The sequence below is a fragment of the Morchella importuna genome (genome assembly GCF_003444635.1).
Source record: "Morchella importuna strain M04M26 chromosome Unknown Morimp01GS016, whole genome shotgun sequence".
Lineage (NCBI taxonomy): Eukaryota > Fungi > Ascomycota > Pezizomycetes > Pezizales > Morchellaceae > Morchella > Morchella importuna.
In genome coordinates, this window is record NW_025763413.1 from 746,254 (window position 1) to 764,023 (window position 17,770).

The 17,770-nt window shown below is 46.0% G+C and overlaps 6 protein-coding genes across 6 annotated transcripts; 5 read left to right on the forward strand and 1 right to left on the reverse strand.

Annotated features, from left to right (window-relative positions):
* Positions 1–176: 176 nt before the first annotated feature.
* LAJ45_05880 (uncharacterized protein) lies at positions 177–658 on the forward strand (the record flags this gene model as incomplete). The annotated part of the gene is made up of 2 exons (XM_046115449.1): positions 177–556; positions 619–658. The coding sequence occupies 2 exons, from the start codon at positions 177–179 to the stop codon at positions 656–658; spliced, it is 420 nt and encodes a 139-aa protein (XP_045971498.1).
* Positions 659–4,466: 3,808 nt separating this feature from the next.
* LAJ45_05881 (uncharacterized protein) lies at positions 4,467–5,629 on the reverse strand (the record flags this gene model as incomplete). The annotated part of the gene is made up of 4 exons (XM_046115450.1): positions 4,467–4,555; positions 4,625–4,843; positions 4,905–5,301; positions 5,354–5,629. 4 exons carry the CDS (start codon positions 5,627–5,629, stop codon positions 4,467–4,469), a joined length of 981 nt encoding a protein of 326 aa, XP_045971499.1.
* A 3,887-nt stretch (positions 5,630–9,516) lies between these two features.
* Positions 9,517–9,875, forward strand: LAJ45_05882 (uncharacterized protein; the record flags this gene model as incomplete). The annotated part of the gene is made up of 2 exons (XM_046115451.1): positions 9,517–9,697; positions 9,766–9,875. 2 exons carry the CDS (start codon positions 9,517–9,519, stop codon positions 9,873–9,875), a joined length of 291 nt encoding a protein of 96 aa, XP_045971500.1.
* Positions 9,876–10,675: 800 nt separating this feature from the next.
* On the forward strand, positions 10,676–11,623 carry LAJ45_05883 (uncharacterized protein; the record flags this gene model as incomplete). Its single annotated transcript, XM_046115452.1, has 1 exon — positions 10,676–11,623. One exon carries the CDS (start codon positions 10,676–10,678, stop codon positions 11,621–11,623), a length of 948 nt encoding a protein of 315 aa, XP_045971501.1.
* A 1,914-nt stretch (positions 11,624–13,537) lies between these two features.
* LAJ45_05884 (uncharacterized protein) lies at positions 13,538–14,339 on the forward strand (the record flags this gene model as incomplete). The annotated part of the gene is made up of 3 exons (XM_046115453.1): positions 13,538–13,971; positions 14,026–14,237; positions 14,293–14,339. 3 exons carry the CDS (start codon positions 13,538–13,540, stop codon positions 14,337–14,339), a joined length of 693 nt encoding a protein of 230 aa, XP_045971502.1.
* Positions 14,340–16,535: 2,196 nt separating this feature from the next.
* LAJ45_05885 (uncharacterized protein) lies at positions 16,536–17,172 on the forward strand (the record flags this gene model as incomplete). The annotated part of the gene is made up of 3 exons (XM_046115454.1): positions 16,536–16,655; positions 16,710–17,039; positions 17,122–17,172. The coding sequence occupies 3 exons, from the start codon at positions 16,536–16,538 to the stop codon at positions 17,170–17,172; spliced, it is 501 nt and encodes a 166-aa protein (XP_045971503.1).
* Positions 17,173–17,770: the final 598 nt, after the last annotated feature.

Genomic DNA, 17,770 nt, shown 5'->3' on the forward strand with positions numbered 1-17,770 from the left:
CAGCACAGGACTATCTAGATCACACAATAGTTCCGGATGGTATAGAGATAGGTCTCTACCATGGCCTCACACACAACCTTGTTATCTCCCCTCTTTGGTTTGAAAAAGGCGAATTAGATAGGTTGTTTGATCTATCCGAGCAGCCTTCGACAAATGATCAACTCCCATCATTCAATATGATGCCAGAACTCTCTCTTCTTTCTGAATCGACTGATATATCGGGATGGCTGCATCAGTTTTCAGAATTCAACTGCGGAACAACCCTCCAGGTCTTCGTACCAATCGCTGGGGAGACAACTATAACCAAAGCCGCAGGAAGTCCTTCGCAAGGAATTTATCCGCCCGAGATCGAGGGTGACTTTAATAAATCATCTGTTCTTTCCCAGTTTACCGATCAGCCGGGACGACCGAATCAGTTGGTAGAGTTTAATTCCTCTGGACCAAGCTTTCAGGGCTCTGTACCGATGACCGAAAGGACCCCTAAGACTGGAGACCTGGGCAGCCCTTTAAAAAGATTGATCTATCTAAGGGCAACTTTGATAGATCTAGAGGCATGGTGTAAATTCCTCTCTTCGAGCCTAGCCCTGTCCTTGCATGGTACTAATCGAGTTTATTTAGGGCCGACGAGACCACCGAGACAAAGGCCAAGGTATCTTAAGAGATATCATGTGTAATGGGAGGTGTAGGGGAGATCTTGTGTAATATCCTCTATTTCACGCGCTTCGCCTCTCCCTGGCACTAATACATTGGAACCCGTGCAGGGGCGATCATGAGTGTAAACATCTCCAAAGAAAGCTACACATTACCTGCCTCAGTAACAACTGTACTCACAAATTCACGAGAAAACGCGACTTCAACCGACACTGCATAACGAAGCATTCTAAAAGAACCAAACAGTCGTTGTATGATTGTCAAGTTAAGGGGTGTGCTAAGGCTGGTATGAGGGGGTTCTCTCGCAAGGACAACATGTTGCAGCATTTAAGAAAGGTGCACAAGGTAGATATCCCAGTCAAGAAGTGTAGATTTGGCATGGAGTCCACTTTATAGTGATGAGATATGGTGTTTTTGGGATTTCTCCTCTTCTTGTTTTTCTCTTTATTTCATTTGGGTATCTACTGTTGACATGCTCAGCATCCAGACCGCACAATATCCCGGCGTTTTCTTTGTATATCTTGGGGCTTTATAATTATGGTTTGTTTATATGGCGCTTCGGTCGTCGCGGATATCATGTTTCGCCCTTCGGCGTTTGCTTTGTTTCGTTCTCGCTTTTTATCTCTTCCTTTGATTTGGGTTTGAGCACAGGTTTTGTAACTTTTGTTATCTTCGGCGTCTAAAATATGCTTCTATTTCACTATCCTGGGATTTATTTTAGATTGGACACTTTACAGTCTACTCTTGATAAAAAAAACCCCCCCTTGAAAGCACACTCATTACAAAAACTACAACTGGTCCCGGTGTGAATAGGCACCCGCCTAGCGCCTATGCAATGGGATTCACAAGAAGATCTATATGCAAGTCTTTCAGGCTCAATTTCTACACAATTATAACGAGAATTGAGTGTAAACATATCACTTAAACCGCCAGGCTCATAATCACCACAAGCCATACAAAGGTAAAGAATACCAAATACTCATATGGTGTTCACATGCAGCTTGATCTCATCATTATCTACCGACTATGGAAAACTGTAGAGCTCGAGGGTTACTTTAAATTATTTTTATGGGCTGTGCTGTTTATAATAGTATGACTAATGAAATATATATAAGGCGTAGTCGTTATAGCAATCGATATCGAGCCTGACATGGCGTTTAAGGGGGTGCTTCAGGATCCGGGATCTATCCTAGTCAATACCGGGGGGGGGGTTTGGGCGCGGTTTGGGTACAGCGCCCCCAGCCTTAAAAATTACGCTCCCGTTGTTCCTCGACCAAATTTTGTCTTCTCATGCGGCCGTTTCTTGGCACCATGGTCCGTACATCAACCCTGTTCATCGAGTGATAATCCGTGATTACAAACCCATTTGGGCCAATGAGAGGCCCAGGCACTTGAGAGCCAGGCTCGACATCGAAAAAGCAAAGATGAGGGTGCCTGAAGATCAAACTGGTATAATTACTTACGTTTCCTCTTGGTGGGAGTTTTTTTTTAACTACACGCCTGCGCTCCTTTTATCTTACTCCCAACCAATTAAACACTTCCCGTTGCAGCCCTTGCCACTTCACCCAAATCGCCTCTAGCTAAGAAAACGGAACAGGACAAGTATGATTTTCATTTTCCCCAAAAATCATCACAAGGGATCGATCAGTGTTTATATCACACGAAATATATATATTCAGGCCCATATATTAGACACTGCTGATTAAATGTCAACGTACGTTATGGTTATAGTTGTAGTCGGTCTTCAAGCGCTGGATCTGATAACGAATTGCGTGATTTATTCGAGCATCTACGATTACCCGATGCAATTGGAGACCAAACCTCTGAGCCATCTGGTCTAGTAGATCAGTCGTTTGACCTATTCCTATCTACATACGAACACCCCCAAGCGAGCCCACAACCATTGGCTTCTTACGGCTATATAGGCCGCTCAGAGACGCCCAACAGTTTATTTTCTTCGCACGAACAGCCGCTCTTACCACCGAGTGCTACTCACCTAACCGTCTTAAGTACCTATGAGGACCCCAGGGCTCATAGCGGGCAAATAGAGAACTCCTGTGACGGAAAGTGTAATGGAGAGCTAGTGTTAGTTATCCCCCTTATTTATGCGCCCCTGATTGCCCTATCTTCATCCCCACTACCTAACGATTGGTACAAGCATGTTAACCTACCACATATCTCCACAGAGGCCCCCACAGATGCCAACGTCTCCAATGAAGGCTCCACATCACCTACCTCAGTAATGACTGCAATCGCATATTCACTACCAAAAACTATTTCAACCGCCACTCCAAGACCAGACATGGTGGGCGTTCCAGGTTGTTGGATTGTTCTTTTGAGGGGCGCACAAGGGTTGGTAGCAGTGGCTTTTCTCGCAGAGATAATATATTGCAGCACATGAGGCATGTGCATGGACAAGATATTCTCGTTCGGAGGTTTAGAGTTAGATCCCTTGGTAGCGCGTTGTATTGAGTGAATACGGATGATGTGGCTGTTGATGGAGCCCGTCGTTATGAAGGTTCGGAGATCCCTATGAAGAATGAAGATGGAGGTTATACGTATATGTAGCTAGTAGACCAGCTGTCATGCCAGTGCTATATTGGAATTAAGAAGCCTTGTTTTTTCCCAATGCCAGAAGTTCGTGGGATCTGAGGTTTGAAAACCGACCTTGCCCGAGCCCATCTCCATCAACCGTCTATCCACCGGCCACCAGCTCTTATCTACCAGTGCCTCTCCACAACCACTTACTAAGCATAGCCGTTTCAAAACTGTATATACATAAACGGCACAGCTGGGTAGTCCTCCGCTCTAGTTCTCTCTCCCTAGCACTAGCCCTGTCCCCACGTACCTTAAATAATATATCTCAACATCCGACCCGCCTTAACACAGCGAGTAGCTATGGTCCGATTTTTCCTGGAAGTCAGAGCGCAGTCAAAAGTCTCTTTAAGGTGGGCTGAAATTAATTCGCTGGCGGTTTAGATAAGATGGATATAGTTACAGGGTTAGGGGTGGATGCAGTGAATGAGCGAACCCTTGTCAATGATGCCAAGCTAAGTAGTTATATATGGTGCATGCATAGATGGCTTTGGATTGAGTGTAGAGTCCGGGCGGAGTCTTAGGTGCTCTCGGGTTAAACGGCGAAATTTTGGTTGTGCAGATAACTTTTCTGGAACACTCTGAACAGAGGTAGTGGGTTGTGTAGTGGGTTGTGTAGTTTGATTAGTAAGTAGTAGGTTCGTGGCCAAGACCATCTCCTGGCGCCCAGAGTCTGAAACTCACACTTCGATCGATTTGGTACAAACTGTAAATCCCTAACAATTTTCACCACGACTTAATGATAGAAACGAAAACTATTTTCTTATGAAGCTTTGTCTGCCCCCGAGGGAATCTAGTTTTTTTTCCCTAATAATATTTTTTGCTGCCAAGGAGTAGGATATGTTCTCGATTTCGGCGCCGAGAGTCCGAATTATACTAGAGTTCGAATTCAGGTGTGAATGTTAGCTCCGCCGACACCATAATGTCGATCAACAAATATTGCGTAGGGTTTCAAGTCTATGTGAGATTTGTTGAATAGCTGGAAAGCCCGATTAAACTAATTAGGTATATCACTCGATCGTTTAGATATCTTTGCCGTCAGTGGGTAAGGCGAGGCGATTAGGATCTTAGCTGGTTCATTATTAACAAATCATCGATATCACACTTATGTTCTGAGATCACCAACAGCTCATATATCATCATCATGCACGAAAAATTCTAGAAACAAAGTTTCACAGTGACCTATCTATATTATTCCCAAAACTAAACTAAAAGATTATCTAAGTAGGAACAGGCCATCCAGTGCTCCAGCTAAGTAAGTTCCATCCAAACAGCTTCTGTCCGTCACCATATCCAATGTTGGTATTAACTAAATTAAGGTCACACGTTAGTTAACAAATCCTCACAAGCATGGCTAGTTAATCCGGGATAGGCATACCATAGTGGTAGTAAAGAACAGCTCCTCCCTGGGTGGTGTCGGGATAGATTCCCTGTCCACCAGGTCCGTAGACATTGTCGTGGGACGCCAAAACGGTGGTTCCACCACCAGCGGTACAGGACTTGCCGGTGGCATCGACATAGGGCCCGGTCACGGATGAAGAGCGGCAGACGTTGATGCGGTACTCAGCGCCCTGGGCGGGGCGGGATGTGTCAAAACCTTTATGAATGTGAGCAATTAACCTCAGAACCATCTATCCCGGGCTGGGGAGAATACATACCACAGCAGGTTCCCGACGAGAAGAAAAGGTAGTAGTATGGTGATCGGTAGTACGTGAATGAGCCCTCGACAGCGTGTGATCCAGAGGAGTTGTATGCCACCTGGATGGATGTACCAGCGGTCTTGGTGGGTGTGCTAGCCATGGGGACCTGGTAGATGTCGCCCCAGAAAGAACCAAACGTCGCATAGTAGGTGCTTCCTGCAAGGATGAGGTTGGAGTCGATAGCGTTATATGCAGAACCAGAGGAGGATGCAATGCCGGTTGAACCAAGGTCGGTCCAGGAGCCCACCTCCATGGTGGTGGAGCGGGCAACGCCAATGGCGGATGCCTGGGAGCCAAAGGTCGAGACGGAGTAGTACAGGTAGTAGTAGTCTCCAACCTTTTGGATATCGGGTGCCTGTTCATGTTAACGCTTTATATCCTCTGTTTTTTCTATTGGTATCTCTTACCCAGAGGTCATCATTTCCGGTGAGGGCAATGCTTGAACCGCCTGTTATAGCGCTTCCCTGATTGGTCCATGGTCCAGCCAACGCACTAGAGGTGGCAATGGTGATCTTGTTTCCTGTGGAGAAACGGAAGTATTTGCCATCAGAGGTACGCCTGATCAAGGCAGGATCGTGGACATTGCAGTCTCCGGAGCAAGCTCCAGGAGTTTGTGCAGCGACAGAAGAAATGAGCGAAGATACACTCAACAGAGCGGTAGCAAAGAATGTAGAGAACAGCATTATGGTGATCAACAACCGATTTTTCTTTGAGGAAATGCTGTGCGGGTTGGAGAATCAAAACGTCGTTGGAGGGGAAGCCTGAACTTATAGCAACAAGCTTAGCATGAGTGAACGGCCTGAAACAAAGCATTAACTACAACCGCAGGAGTCTGAGGTTAGTAGTCTGATGGTAGTCTAATTAATTGCTCAGTACTTCTGCTACTACAAACATATCCCGAACGAGCAATCTATTTTTTACAGCTAGGTTGTTGTTAGCTGCGAAACCATGTTCAGGAGACAGAAGCACACATGGGATTTAGCCAAAACTCGGAAGTTACCGACCAAGGTTCCCCAGAGAGGACTTACGTACCAATGGCCCGTCAAGTCCGTCTTTTCGGAGTATTCTGTACCCCAGATCAGTGTGGGGTCATGAACCACCGGTACGTACATACTCGGGGCAAGTAAGAAGAACCTGAAAATGACTTTTGGTGGTAACGACCTCTGATTCGCGGCTGGCGAAAAGCTACACCAAATTGAGCCCCTGCTTGCAGCTTGCATTTTCAAGTTATTGCCTGCCCCGAGTACAACACCTGTGCCAATTCTACCGGCTCCGAGCTCTCTGGGATAATGTGCTTTCCGTGAAGGAATTTCTCGCCGCGCGAGTTCAAGTTTATTCTAATCTGGTCATCGGGTTGTCGGGGCTACATGATCCGTACGTTATAACAGTTTGTTTGGTATCAGATAGAATAACATCTATTATCAACCTAGCACGCTTTCGGATGGAAGATTGAAGTGGAAGCAGAATGGTATGATGCCGTGGTCCGAACTTGGGCCCGTGCTAGGATTATCAGGGAGATCCCTGTCATTTCCCTGTTCTCCCGCAGTACTGGCCGAACCTCGAGCTTTCAAGTAAAGTGTAAGGTGCTACCACGCCTGTAATGATGCTTGAAGATTAAAGTAGCTGTCTTTATAATCCTTAACTGTCAGATGGCCACAATAGTGATGCACCTTTGTTGAACTCGCCGATCGGACTGTTTCGCCCGAAGAAGCGGAATAGAAGGCACCAAATCCGGCCGATCTTTACTGGTAGTTCTTAATGTGATGATGCTCGCAAAAATCTAAAAGTTCAAAGGATTGTTAATGCTATCGGTAAATTTTCTCAACAAGTATTTAAATATCTCACCAACAGGACGAAAGGTTTTCTTATTCAGTGCTCTTGAAGCTTTCTGGTTAATAGTGCTGGGTCGAATTAGTACTTTTTCTTGTATTCGTTGCCAGAATCAATACATCAATCACTAACCGTCACTCGGCAACCAACCAAATTCTCCTATCATGGCACAAAGCACGCCTCCCAGTCCATGTACCAGGATCTGTCTCAAAAGAGTTTGGATCAACTTAAGCCTTTCTCTCCAAGGATCTCGACAGGGTTCTTCTCCTTCAGCCGGGCGAACCGATGGGAACACAAATATCGTCAGTCAGTGTCACCTGGTTGAAGATGCGGAATCCACCAATCCGCATTTTCGGGACATTGCTATAGCAGTGAATTGTCTGAATTGCGTAAGCTTTTGCCGGTAGACTTGATACTTTAGCCGCCGAAATCTTCCATGGTCTCAACAACGAGCATTGTATCGTCCAGATGGGCCTGATTCATGAGCTCGATACCGCCGGAGGCGAGCAGAGATCATACCTCGGTGTATTTCAAGTCTACCCTCGAGCTGTAACGTATGTATGGCAATTACTTTGTTAGGGCGAAAAAAATATGATGCTTGCTTTGGGTGCTCAGCTTTCTGATCGACGCAGTTATGGATAAACTATAGAAACTACGAGCGTATTATCGATCCTAATTCTGACATGAACATCAAACCGGAACAAGAAGATATATCTTTAATTGAGATGGAATATTCATGTGCTCTCTCTAATAGTTCTAGTCATTACTAAAGCTAGGACAGAGCTGGCGGTGGGGCAGAATGAGGAAATATAAATCCCGGCTGTTCCTCGGGACTTAATTTCCCATCGATCAGCCACACCACAGTAAAAGCGCCCGCTTCTACTGTGGTTTCCTCGAAGTACACCTTTATGGCCTAGAGCACCCGAAAGGAAATGCTGTGTTGGCCATAAAAATAACTCTCGATAAACGTAGATTTTGTGATTTCGTTTGCATCTTCGAAGAGCTAGCTAGCAGGAGGCACTAAAGGATATTATATTAGATGGCGCTTTTCATTGTGAGATGGAGTTGTGTTGAAGGCGTCAAACTAGTCGGCGAGGGGGCTATAGCTATTTGACGAGAGAGGTGTTATTGGAAGACTCGGGTTACAAGTAAGTTTCTTCCCCTTAGTCTCGCGATAGGCTTTCAAACTCTGGTATGACAACGCAGCCAAGGCCGGTAATGGAGCTAAGATACAGACTGTTGCTTGGCCTAACTATGTTGTCATATCCTATCACTCGAATGTCGAATGAGATACCATGACGCAAATTAAATTTGCCCAGTATTTATCTATCGTGGATTATAATTTGTATTTTTATTCGTATATACATTCTCAAAGAATATATATCGTTAATGAGAGGGTTGAAGCTGATCAACCAGTATCGAAGGGTCATTTCAAAGGGCAACGAGCCTGGCGGGGAGATAAGAAAGATTCTACGTATCCCCGTCTGCAAGCAAATGATGCTCTTGTCTTGGCTTGTAATCTAATTTAACCCTCTGCTCTCTGAGAGATAGATACTAGCAGCAAGGTAACCATCTCCACATTCTGTAGGCAAGCAACAAGTGTACTACTTCGAACGACGCACCCAAAAAATAAAATCACCTACCCGTAACCCGCAGAACTTCAAAAGCCTGGTGACAATCAGGTTTTCAGGTTCTCTCTTTATGCTGACTCCAGAGTAGACAGTTAGGAAACTACGAGGAAAGAGGCCGGGAATACTTAGTTTAAAAGATTATTTCTATGGGATAGTTTCTAGACAAAACATGATTTAGTGGGCAAATTCTGGAGTAAACTTGGAGCTCTCCAGCCTCGAAATACCAAGGTTCTGTGGAACCACTTCGAAGAAATATCTTAAGATAGTACCTCTAGCGTCAAGTCCCTTCGACAACCCCACCATTCACCAACATCCACCACCACCACCACCACAACAACAACTACCACCACCTCCACCATCTCCACCATCTCCGCCCCTTTCCATCACGAATTATTCATCATCTCATCACAGAAATTACTGTAACCTCATCCTTTTCTTCAAGCTGGCTGTAAATTACTTTATTCACATCCTCTTGGCAGTTCCGTTTCTGTTTCCGCGATTTTGAGAGAAATTTGGATTTTTGGCATCTCAACTGGCATACTTTTTCATCGGCTGCAGTATGTTTTATACCTACAACCTCTCATTCTGAAGATTGGTTCTCCCCTTGGGGTTCATCTCTTCTTTAAATTTATCATAATCTTACTAATGTTTGAGCCCGTTGGATAACAGAGAAAGGGAAGTCTATTGAAAGAGTAATACTAGAAAATTTGGAAAATTTGATTGGATAATTATTGATCCGAAACTTGGGTTCTTATTCTGTGGGGCAGAGAAGCCCCTGTTTTGATCCAACATACTTATATATCCCACGCCATCTTTGCGTCGTCAAGGTCACTCCAACCTATGGAGGAAGCGCAAAAATCTTCCCTTCCTGGAGCGACCGCAATTCTGTTCGAGTGTGCGCACTTTTCGACTCTTTAACTCTCGAAATCTATATAACATTCTACGATAATTATATCGTAACTACGGACTCGGGCGGCAAAGATGAGCAGCCCTCAGAAAAAGTTGTTATATCCTCTTCATTCTTCATTCCTAACTGTGATGAAGAACACCGCTACATCACTCTCCAACTCCAGAAAGATGTAGGAGGCAAAATGTTAGGGTTTTACAAAATGCAAAGCTCCAGTGGCCAAGAATCGCCAGCTGCCAAGGTTGCCAGTGGTTTTTACGACGCCTTGATTGATTTAAAGGACAGGAACGAGGATTCATATCCTTCGCTAGAGTTTTATTTTAAGAATGAAAAGGACAAAACAGGTTTCTTCAATCATTGGGGTGTTGCGTTTGGTCGTCAACGTAAGTTATATCTTCTCACCAGGGAACATAAATTTTATATTTTCAATAGTTCTAACCAAATTATAAAGCAGCGAAAGAATACCCCAGCACTTCGCTTCCTTTAGAGAGTCATAATACAACTGAACAGAACGATTGGGCAACTGTTAAACCTATAAAAACCCCGGGAACCTCGAATTGATCTCAGCGCCTCTGGTGTACGAAAGGTCACAGTTGATTGCTCAATTGACATCACTATTTAAGGAAAGGGCCTTAGAAGACCTCGAGTGTCATCTCCAGGGAGACGGGAGCGTCAATGATCCATTCGTTTGGGAGGTTTTTGTTCCTTACAGTAAAATCTGCGGATGTAAAATCCCCGAATATAAAGGAATACATTGACAAGCCCGCGTAATCTACTCTGGGGATTCCGCTTATGGGTCGGCAGACATGGATGTGCAAGATCATTCGATAAGAATATTTCGGGGGCCGTTGCTCCCTGTCAAAGCCCGTAAAGACTACTATATGAGGCTTATTAGGGAATTGAAAATTCATGAGTTTTTGGAAGGTACTGAAGAGGAGAGGTATTTGTGTCTGAAGTTGTTATGCCCGGCGTATCTTTCGAAGCTCGAACCTCCAAAGAAGGTTAACGTCATGATTATCCCTGAAACTTCACAGTTGGATCAAACGATTCTTTCGACTCTCGACTTTGCAGAGACTTGTCCCCCAGCTTCGACCCTTCTGAACTCATAAACATCCAACAAATTTTCTTAGGCCATCGGCTTGGCCGGCTACTTCCGGTAAATGTTTATTGAAGGTTCAATACCACATCATCTTGCAATGATCTTCTGTCCGAACAGGCTGATATATATAGACATGTTATCAAGCACAATTTCACTCTCGTAGACGGAGCTCCGGGAGCTGGGAAGTCTGCATTGGCTACAAAAATCATTTCTAATTTCATTCAACAGAGAAAGAAAGTCCTTGTAATGGCGACTAGCGGCCATGGATTTTTCGGCAGTCACTGTTTTAGATACTTTGTCAGAAGAGCATAGCTGGCTCTCTAGGAATATTGTAAGAGTATATTCACACCCTGAGTCGTGGAGTCGTGAGCCACATTCTACCTGGGCTGGAATGGACATCCTCAAGAGAGTCAGCATTAGCATTCATCCTTTGTCAGTTAAAAATTCCCGAAGGAAAAAGGATAGAATCGCCGCTGCAAATGCCATTTTCATGACGACGGAGACGACACTCAATTGCTATAACGGATTCGAAATTTCGAGGCGGAGTTTCGACCTCATTGTCATAGAGGACGCCAATACGATTGATGAGGGCCTTGCACTCAGGCTCTCTAGAATACCTTTCTCAAACTCGCTTCGTTGGCTAGTCATGGGCTGTTCGAAGGGTATTGAGCCAACATACTTGACCGAAGACTTTAGACAAATGGAGATATGCAGCTCATGGTTCCAGCGTCTCCTCAGACACCCCGAATTCCGTCTGAACCCCCTTCGTCTCACCGCCCAAATGCGCTGCAGAGAGGACTTATACCAACCAATCAACGATGTCTACTTCGGCGGCGCCATCACCACTGCATCCAATGTTCCGTCTCCTCATCTGGTCGGCCCCGAGTTGTGCATGGGCTTTTTCAACACTGCGAGTATCTGCTGGCCCAAATACAACTTTTCCAGGTGTGACCAAGAGCTAATGGAGCTTGAGACGCACAACCGGGAAAAAAGTCTCGTATTCTATATTTTGAGCAGCATCGTCCAATTTTCACCAAACGCCTCACTTATCCTCCTCACCTACTGCGACTCTCAAGCAGTGCTCATGGAGGCCGGGTTAGCCAACAGGTGCCAGTACGAACGGCGCCTCCGCGCGCAGATCGAGGTCTCAACGGTCGAAGCTTCCGCTTCAAAAGAAGCCGATTACGCCGTCGTGCACCTGCCCCTGTGAAAGAACTCGTACGAAGAGTACGCGGACCACGGGAAGTTCGCGGTTGCAATGACACGTGCGAGATTTGGAGTCTATGTGGTCGGAAACTAGCAGGAGATGGAGCAATTCGAGAAGGTTAGGGGCACCTGGAATAAAAATCTTTGGAACGGCTGGTTGAAATACGTGGAGAGCTCTGGCTGTGGGGCGATTATCAACGATGTTGGGGATTTTAAACTGAGGCCTCAGTAAATGTCCGTGGTTCTTATAGAGAGGACTGAGGGATAACTATCAGCACCAAATGGGGGGGAAATGTCGGATGACACTGGAAAATTCAAACACGATAAACCGAGTTAAGGTTACTTACATCTGTACGATTAGGATTCCGTTTTGAAATTGTAAAAGAAATCAGTGTCAGACCGTAGTGTTCGACCTGTTTTGTTTGAATACAACCAGGATCATTTTGTTGACTAAAGCACGATCCACCGCCCTAAATATTATAGGAAAATCTAGAGTAAATTTACAGTAGCAGTAGTGCTAATTTATTCGATAAAAGGTGGTAGTACTAGAGCATTAGCTCTGCAAATAATTAAAGAGTTGTGTGGAACGATTGTTTAGAATAAGGCGTTTATTAGATACAACAGCAGGGCGGAACTTTGAAGAAGGAGTGGGTTTCACATGCTGGCGAGCTAGTGCATCACTTGTCCATGCAGAAATTCAAAGAATTTGGTTTGTAAGATTCGGCACCACTGCTTCATGAAGATTCGAGCGAGTTCGCCTCATTTTTCTATATATACCAGACGTACCCCCACACACGTACCCCATATCCCAGGACTTAAGCTTCACGGGGATAAACGAGCATCATGCACACGCGTCGCAACGCACAGCTCCATAACGCCACACCTTATTAATAACCAGAAGGTTATCTCCACAGCCCGCTGAATAAACAAAACAACCCTGCCAGCGACAAAGCATGCGAGTGATACCCCATGACGCCCCACTTGTTACCAAATCTATTGCTGGACTTAATATATGTCCGGCCTCAGCCTCCCTCCCTCCTCGCCTAGCAAGGATGGTGATAAGTGAGGAATCGATCGACCCATGTCGTGATTTGAGGATAAGGATTTGTTTTGTTTTGTTTTATGCGTTTTGTAAATTTGCATGTATACACCGGTCTGTGATCAAAGGCTATGCTACGGAGTGGAGTCTCGCAATTAAGTGGTGGCGGCTATATATATGTACAGTACGATGCCAGTCGTGAGCCTCAGGCGCGGCGTCGCAACGCCCCCGAACCATCACGGGTACCAGCACAGCAACCACAATTGATCCTTTGGAGAGCTGAATTTTTGTATAGTTGTTAAATAGTAGATAAATAACAATAATTTGACATTTAATATCTTGTGTACCAACCCGCTGTGAAAAGGTTGTGGAAATCTGGTTGCGCCTGACGCTCACGACTGGCATCGTACTGTAGGTATGCAGTCGCTCTCGTTTGGCTGAAGGTCAATCCACTTAACATACCTGTATCTATGTATCTACCTCGAAAGTGCTAAAAGTCCCTTTACAAAGTGCGATTTTTTGTGTATCTACACACTAGCTAGCTCCGCAGTAGTGGAAAGGCAGCGATTGTGTGTGGAGGCTTAGCAGCCAATTAGAAAGCATTCCTCGAAAAGTAATCTCGAGCATGGCCGATGGCTGTGCAGCTGGCTGGCTTGAAGCACGACTCACCGGAGTACATGGATGGGAAACATGTCACGATCACGAATCATTAGAGGCTCGGGGACAAGAGACTCGACAAGCGAGGTAATGCGGGGCTACTACAGTTCGTTGATATATAGTTAGGTGTCGCAGCTTTGGCCATAACCTGTCGCTCCATACTGGATCGACTGGTCACTGGCGGAATTTGATGTTTTAACCCCCTTGTGGGCACCCGGCACGATGGATCCCGCGTCAATTGTTGGCCTTGTGGCTAGCATCCTTAGTATCATCCATCTTGTCACTAAGCTTGTCGAGGTGAGTAAGACATACATTGAGAGGGCCAGAACCCCTCGATATCTTCGGACCATCAAGGATGCACTCGAATCCTTCACCAAGGCACTCGAAGGCTTCAAAACAGCGCTTGAGAACTTGAAGGACTTTGCGGGTAGGAACCCGAAGTCCAAGGCGTTTTCGCTACTCCATAACTCGCATGGGCCATTCCTGGGGTGTGGGAAGGCATTGGAGAGGACCATGAATAGACTTAAGCCTGCCCATGGGTTGAAGGCGATCTTCAGGAAGCCGAAATGGCCGATTTCGCAGGAGGAAACCTTCCAGCTCACTAGGTGGATAGAGAAGCAGACGAGAGTATTCCAGGCTGCTGTGAAGCCGGATATGTGAGTCAAGCCGACAAAGTCAGGCGTGGTATCTGTGTGCTGACTTAGTAAAAGGACGTTCTTGCAAAGGATTGCGTATGAAACAAACCTTGCGATACGAAGCATTCAACGGGGAGCGGAAAACATATCGAGGGGAATCGAGACGGGGGCCCATGCGACTGAACTTGCTATTCAGCAGGCGGGAGACATCTTGCACATATCGAGAGATAAGAAGGGCATTCAAGAGTTATGTCAGGAGGTCGATGGAGAATCGAACCTTAGCCTTGGTATGACTACCCATGTCCTCTTTCCTGTTTCTGTCTAACTGTAATCGTTATGTAGTCCTTCGATGGCTTTACCCAGATAAATTTGACGAAAAACAACAATAAAGAGCTGGAGGGGTGAGATAGTATGCAGAAGCCAAAGATCTAACCCAGCGGCCTTACAACACCAACCACCACCTCATAGAACCTCTTCTCCTTAGGTATACGCGAGGGGTGATACAGGCGATATCGTTGATCTAGGTGTGGTCTGGCAAGGAAGAGAGTGAGAAACGACGATGTGTGATGTGAAGAACTTCATCTAGTCTGCTTACAAGGAGGGGGAAGTGGGGACTTGGAAGAGGAGAAGACGGGACAGATTAGTTGAAGAGCAAGCGGGGTAAAAGATCGGGAGAAATGAACTCAGAATTTACGAGTAAATTCGGCAATTGAATAAGTGGAAGATAGGGAAGAAAGGTCAGTTTTTGTAAATATATGTAATATCCAAATCCCACTTCCGTGGCACAGACTTCATTTAGGACTATCTAGAGCTTAAGCTCATGCAGGAGGGATAGATGATAATGCATGAAGCCGGGGTTTTTTATTGTCGAATACAACGTTCTGTGTGACAAGAGCTTGATTTTGGTGTCTTTTGCCTGGCCAGCTCAATCTATAACATAAGCGACTCACATTTGACTAATCTGTCCCAACTTTACCATGGGCTATTTCATAACTAGCACTCTCATATTGATCCGCTCAATAAGCTGACAGCATATACGAGCATTACATACAAAACAGTCTGTACTACACACCGGAAGATTAAAGGGTATCGCAACATCCAATCCAAATGGTGGTGCAGGGGCAATTTAACCTTTTTGAGACACAATTGTACAAGTAAGCACATGTACCTGAGGTACCTACATGTACCTACATCTACATCTAGGTACGCGAGCACTCGAGCTAGATACCAGCCAAAGTAAGTATTGGCAGACACTACGCAGAGTTGTTGACTTTCAGTACCTTTTCAGTTATGCAGGTAATGAGCAGCTCTCTCGAGTACCAAGTAGTACCTACATGTAGCGCAGTCATCCAGCAGGGATGGGTTATGGCTCCATCTCCCGTGCATCCCAATCAAGATAGCCCTCTTCAGAACGCCTTATGTAGGGATCAATCGATAAGCTAGGATTAGATCATGTAACTTAATTACATACTTTGCTCTGGGAAGTACCTGTAACTACATGTACAAGTACACTTCACGAATGCACCAGCTGAGTGCTCTCTCTAGCTTGATGCTCGTATCAATACTTAGGCACCAGGCTACACCTGGGTACCTAAATCAAAATCTGGCCCGGTAGAGCACAACTTCAATATCAATAGAGTAATTTACTGATACCTATCTCGCTTCAAGTGCCGAAAGCAGCAATCGTAGAAGCACTGTCTCTATCGAAATGTAGGCGCAGGAACCTTTTCAATGTCACTCTCCCGAGATAGTAATCATTTAATCTAAACTTGTCAGCTTCGACCAGTCATTAATGTAAGCTCAACCATACTACCGGCGCCTATAGACAGTCGATCAACCATCACCAGTTACTATACCACTACATGACCATCAGTCCAATATTCCGCTCACGAAGTAACCACCACGGGTGCCGCAGACCCGAAGCATAGCATAACATCTCCCGTTCTCCAACTTCTCCATCGTCGGCTAAAGCAGAGCCGAAGCCGCAGGGATCTTGGTGTTCAAAGGGGGCAAGGCAAAAGCTTGGGACCCAAACTTTTTTCTCTTTTGGAGTTAAAGAGCCTCCGTTCTACTAGGGTTGCGGCCCAGCGCGGATCGGTCCTGCACCTGTTGGCTTAAAAAGTTAGTAGGTTGTTGATATTGCGGGCAGGGCGCCGGATCAGTTGTTCAGTGTTCAGCAGCCCGATTTGTTAACGACATTCCTCTTTCGGCCGATTTTAGTACTAGGCAGCTTTCTCCAGACTATTCGATTGGGCCATTGGAGCACGTTGGGAGTATCTAATTACTCAATTCTTCCAGGATAATAAGAACTAGATAGTTACACACTCCTCCATGTAGTTACATCACCAAGCACAGTACCTGCAGAATACAGCTCATTCGATTCGACACCCTCTACTCTCCCTATGAGCTGCCGGTTCCTAGCAGACCTAGCCAAAAGTGCAAAAAAAAAAACCGCCCTTCTGAGGATATAAAACCCTTCTGCTTCCCCCACATAGTACCAATTCCTCACCCAGCAAGCTCTTCACGGTCCTTCATCTTCAATCTCAATCTACCAAACCTCCGTTAGATCCACCCCAACCGCCAAAATGAAGTTCACCATTGCCGCTCTCACCGCCTTCGTCTCTCTCGTCTCCAGCGTCGCCCTCCCGAACGCCCTCCCAGAGGCCGAACCCGGCGTCTCAATCGCAAGACGTACAGTCGGCGGTGTAAGTTCCCCCCACGTCCCAAGTTCTCAAGAAACTAATCTTAACCCCCTCCAGATCTTCCTCTGCGACGACATCAACTGGGGCGGCAACTGCGGATACGCCGTGCAGCCCCTCTACACCTGCATCAACATGGGCACCGACTGGAACGACAAGATCTCGTCCTTCGGCCCTGACTCTGGCACCACCTGCCTGCTCTTCCGCAACAGCGGCTGCAGCCAGGGACAGTTCTTTGAGAAGATCAGCAACCCTGGATCAGCCGACTTGAGGAACGAGGGTATCAACGACCAGATCTCCTCGTTCCAGTGCTACCCGTCCGGTGGTAACTCGGGGCTGAACTGCTACTACTGTGCGCCGTATCAGTCGTATTGCTCGATTGTGGATTGCGTGAGTATTTCTGGTCCTGGGGGCGGCGGGGGTGTGAGTAAGTGGGGATACGTGCTGACTGTGGTGGTGTTATGGGGTGTAGTCTCAGTGCGCGACGGGAAGTGGCACTATTGGCACCTGCTATGTCAATTAAGCTTTTGGGCTTGGGTGATTGGCCGGGGATGTAGATTTGGAGGCTGGGATATGATATATAACGAACACGGGCCATGGCCAATATTGGGAACCAGTAGTAGTTTATACAATTAATGAGGTTGACAACAAATAATAACTGGATTCGTTGCCTAGTTACAAGTATGTAGCTGGGACATGTTAAGTGATATGGTTCGAGTGATGAATTGTGACTGGCTGCTGCATCCGCCGGAAATTGGGGGCTTCCAAATTCGGAAACTGCAAGTGAGTAGGTGAGACATATCTCGTGAAAATGGGCAACGTACGGATTAAGCAACAGGCCTTGGGGAATATTGTTTCCCCCTGGAGCTGAGTAGAAAGAAAGTCGGATCAAATGGTATTCGCGGGTGCGCAGTAGATAATTATATAAGTTTTACGACGACACCGGTTCCTTGTTTCCTCCTGTGACCAACGTCATACCCTTCCCCAGGCTCCGCGATTTAATGGAGACGTCTCTCTCCGGATTAGTTATCCACTATTCAACTAAACATACATATACTCATACCGGTCCAGTCGCTCATTGGCGGACTTGAATATCAAAGGATGATTCGCTTGTCACCATA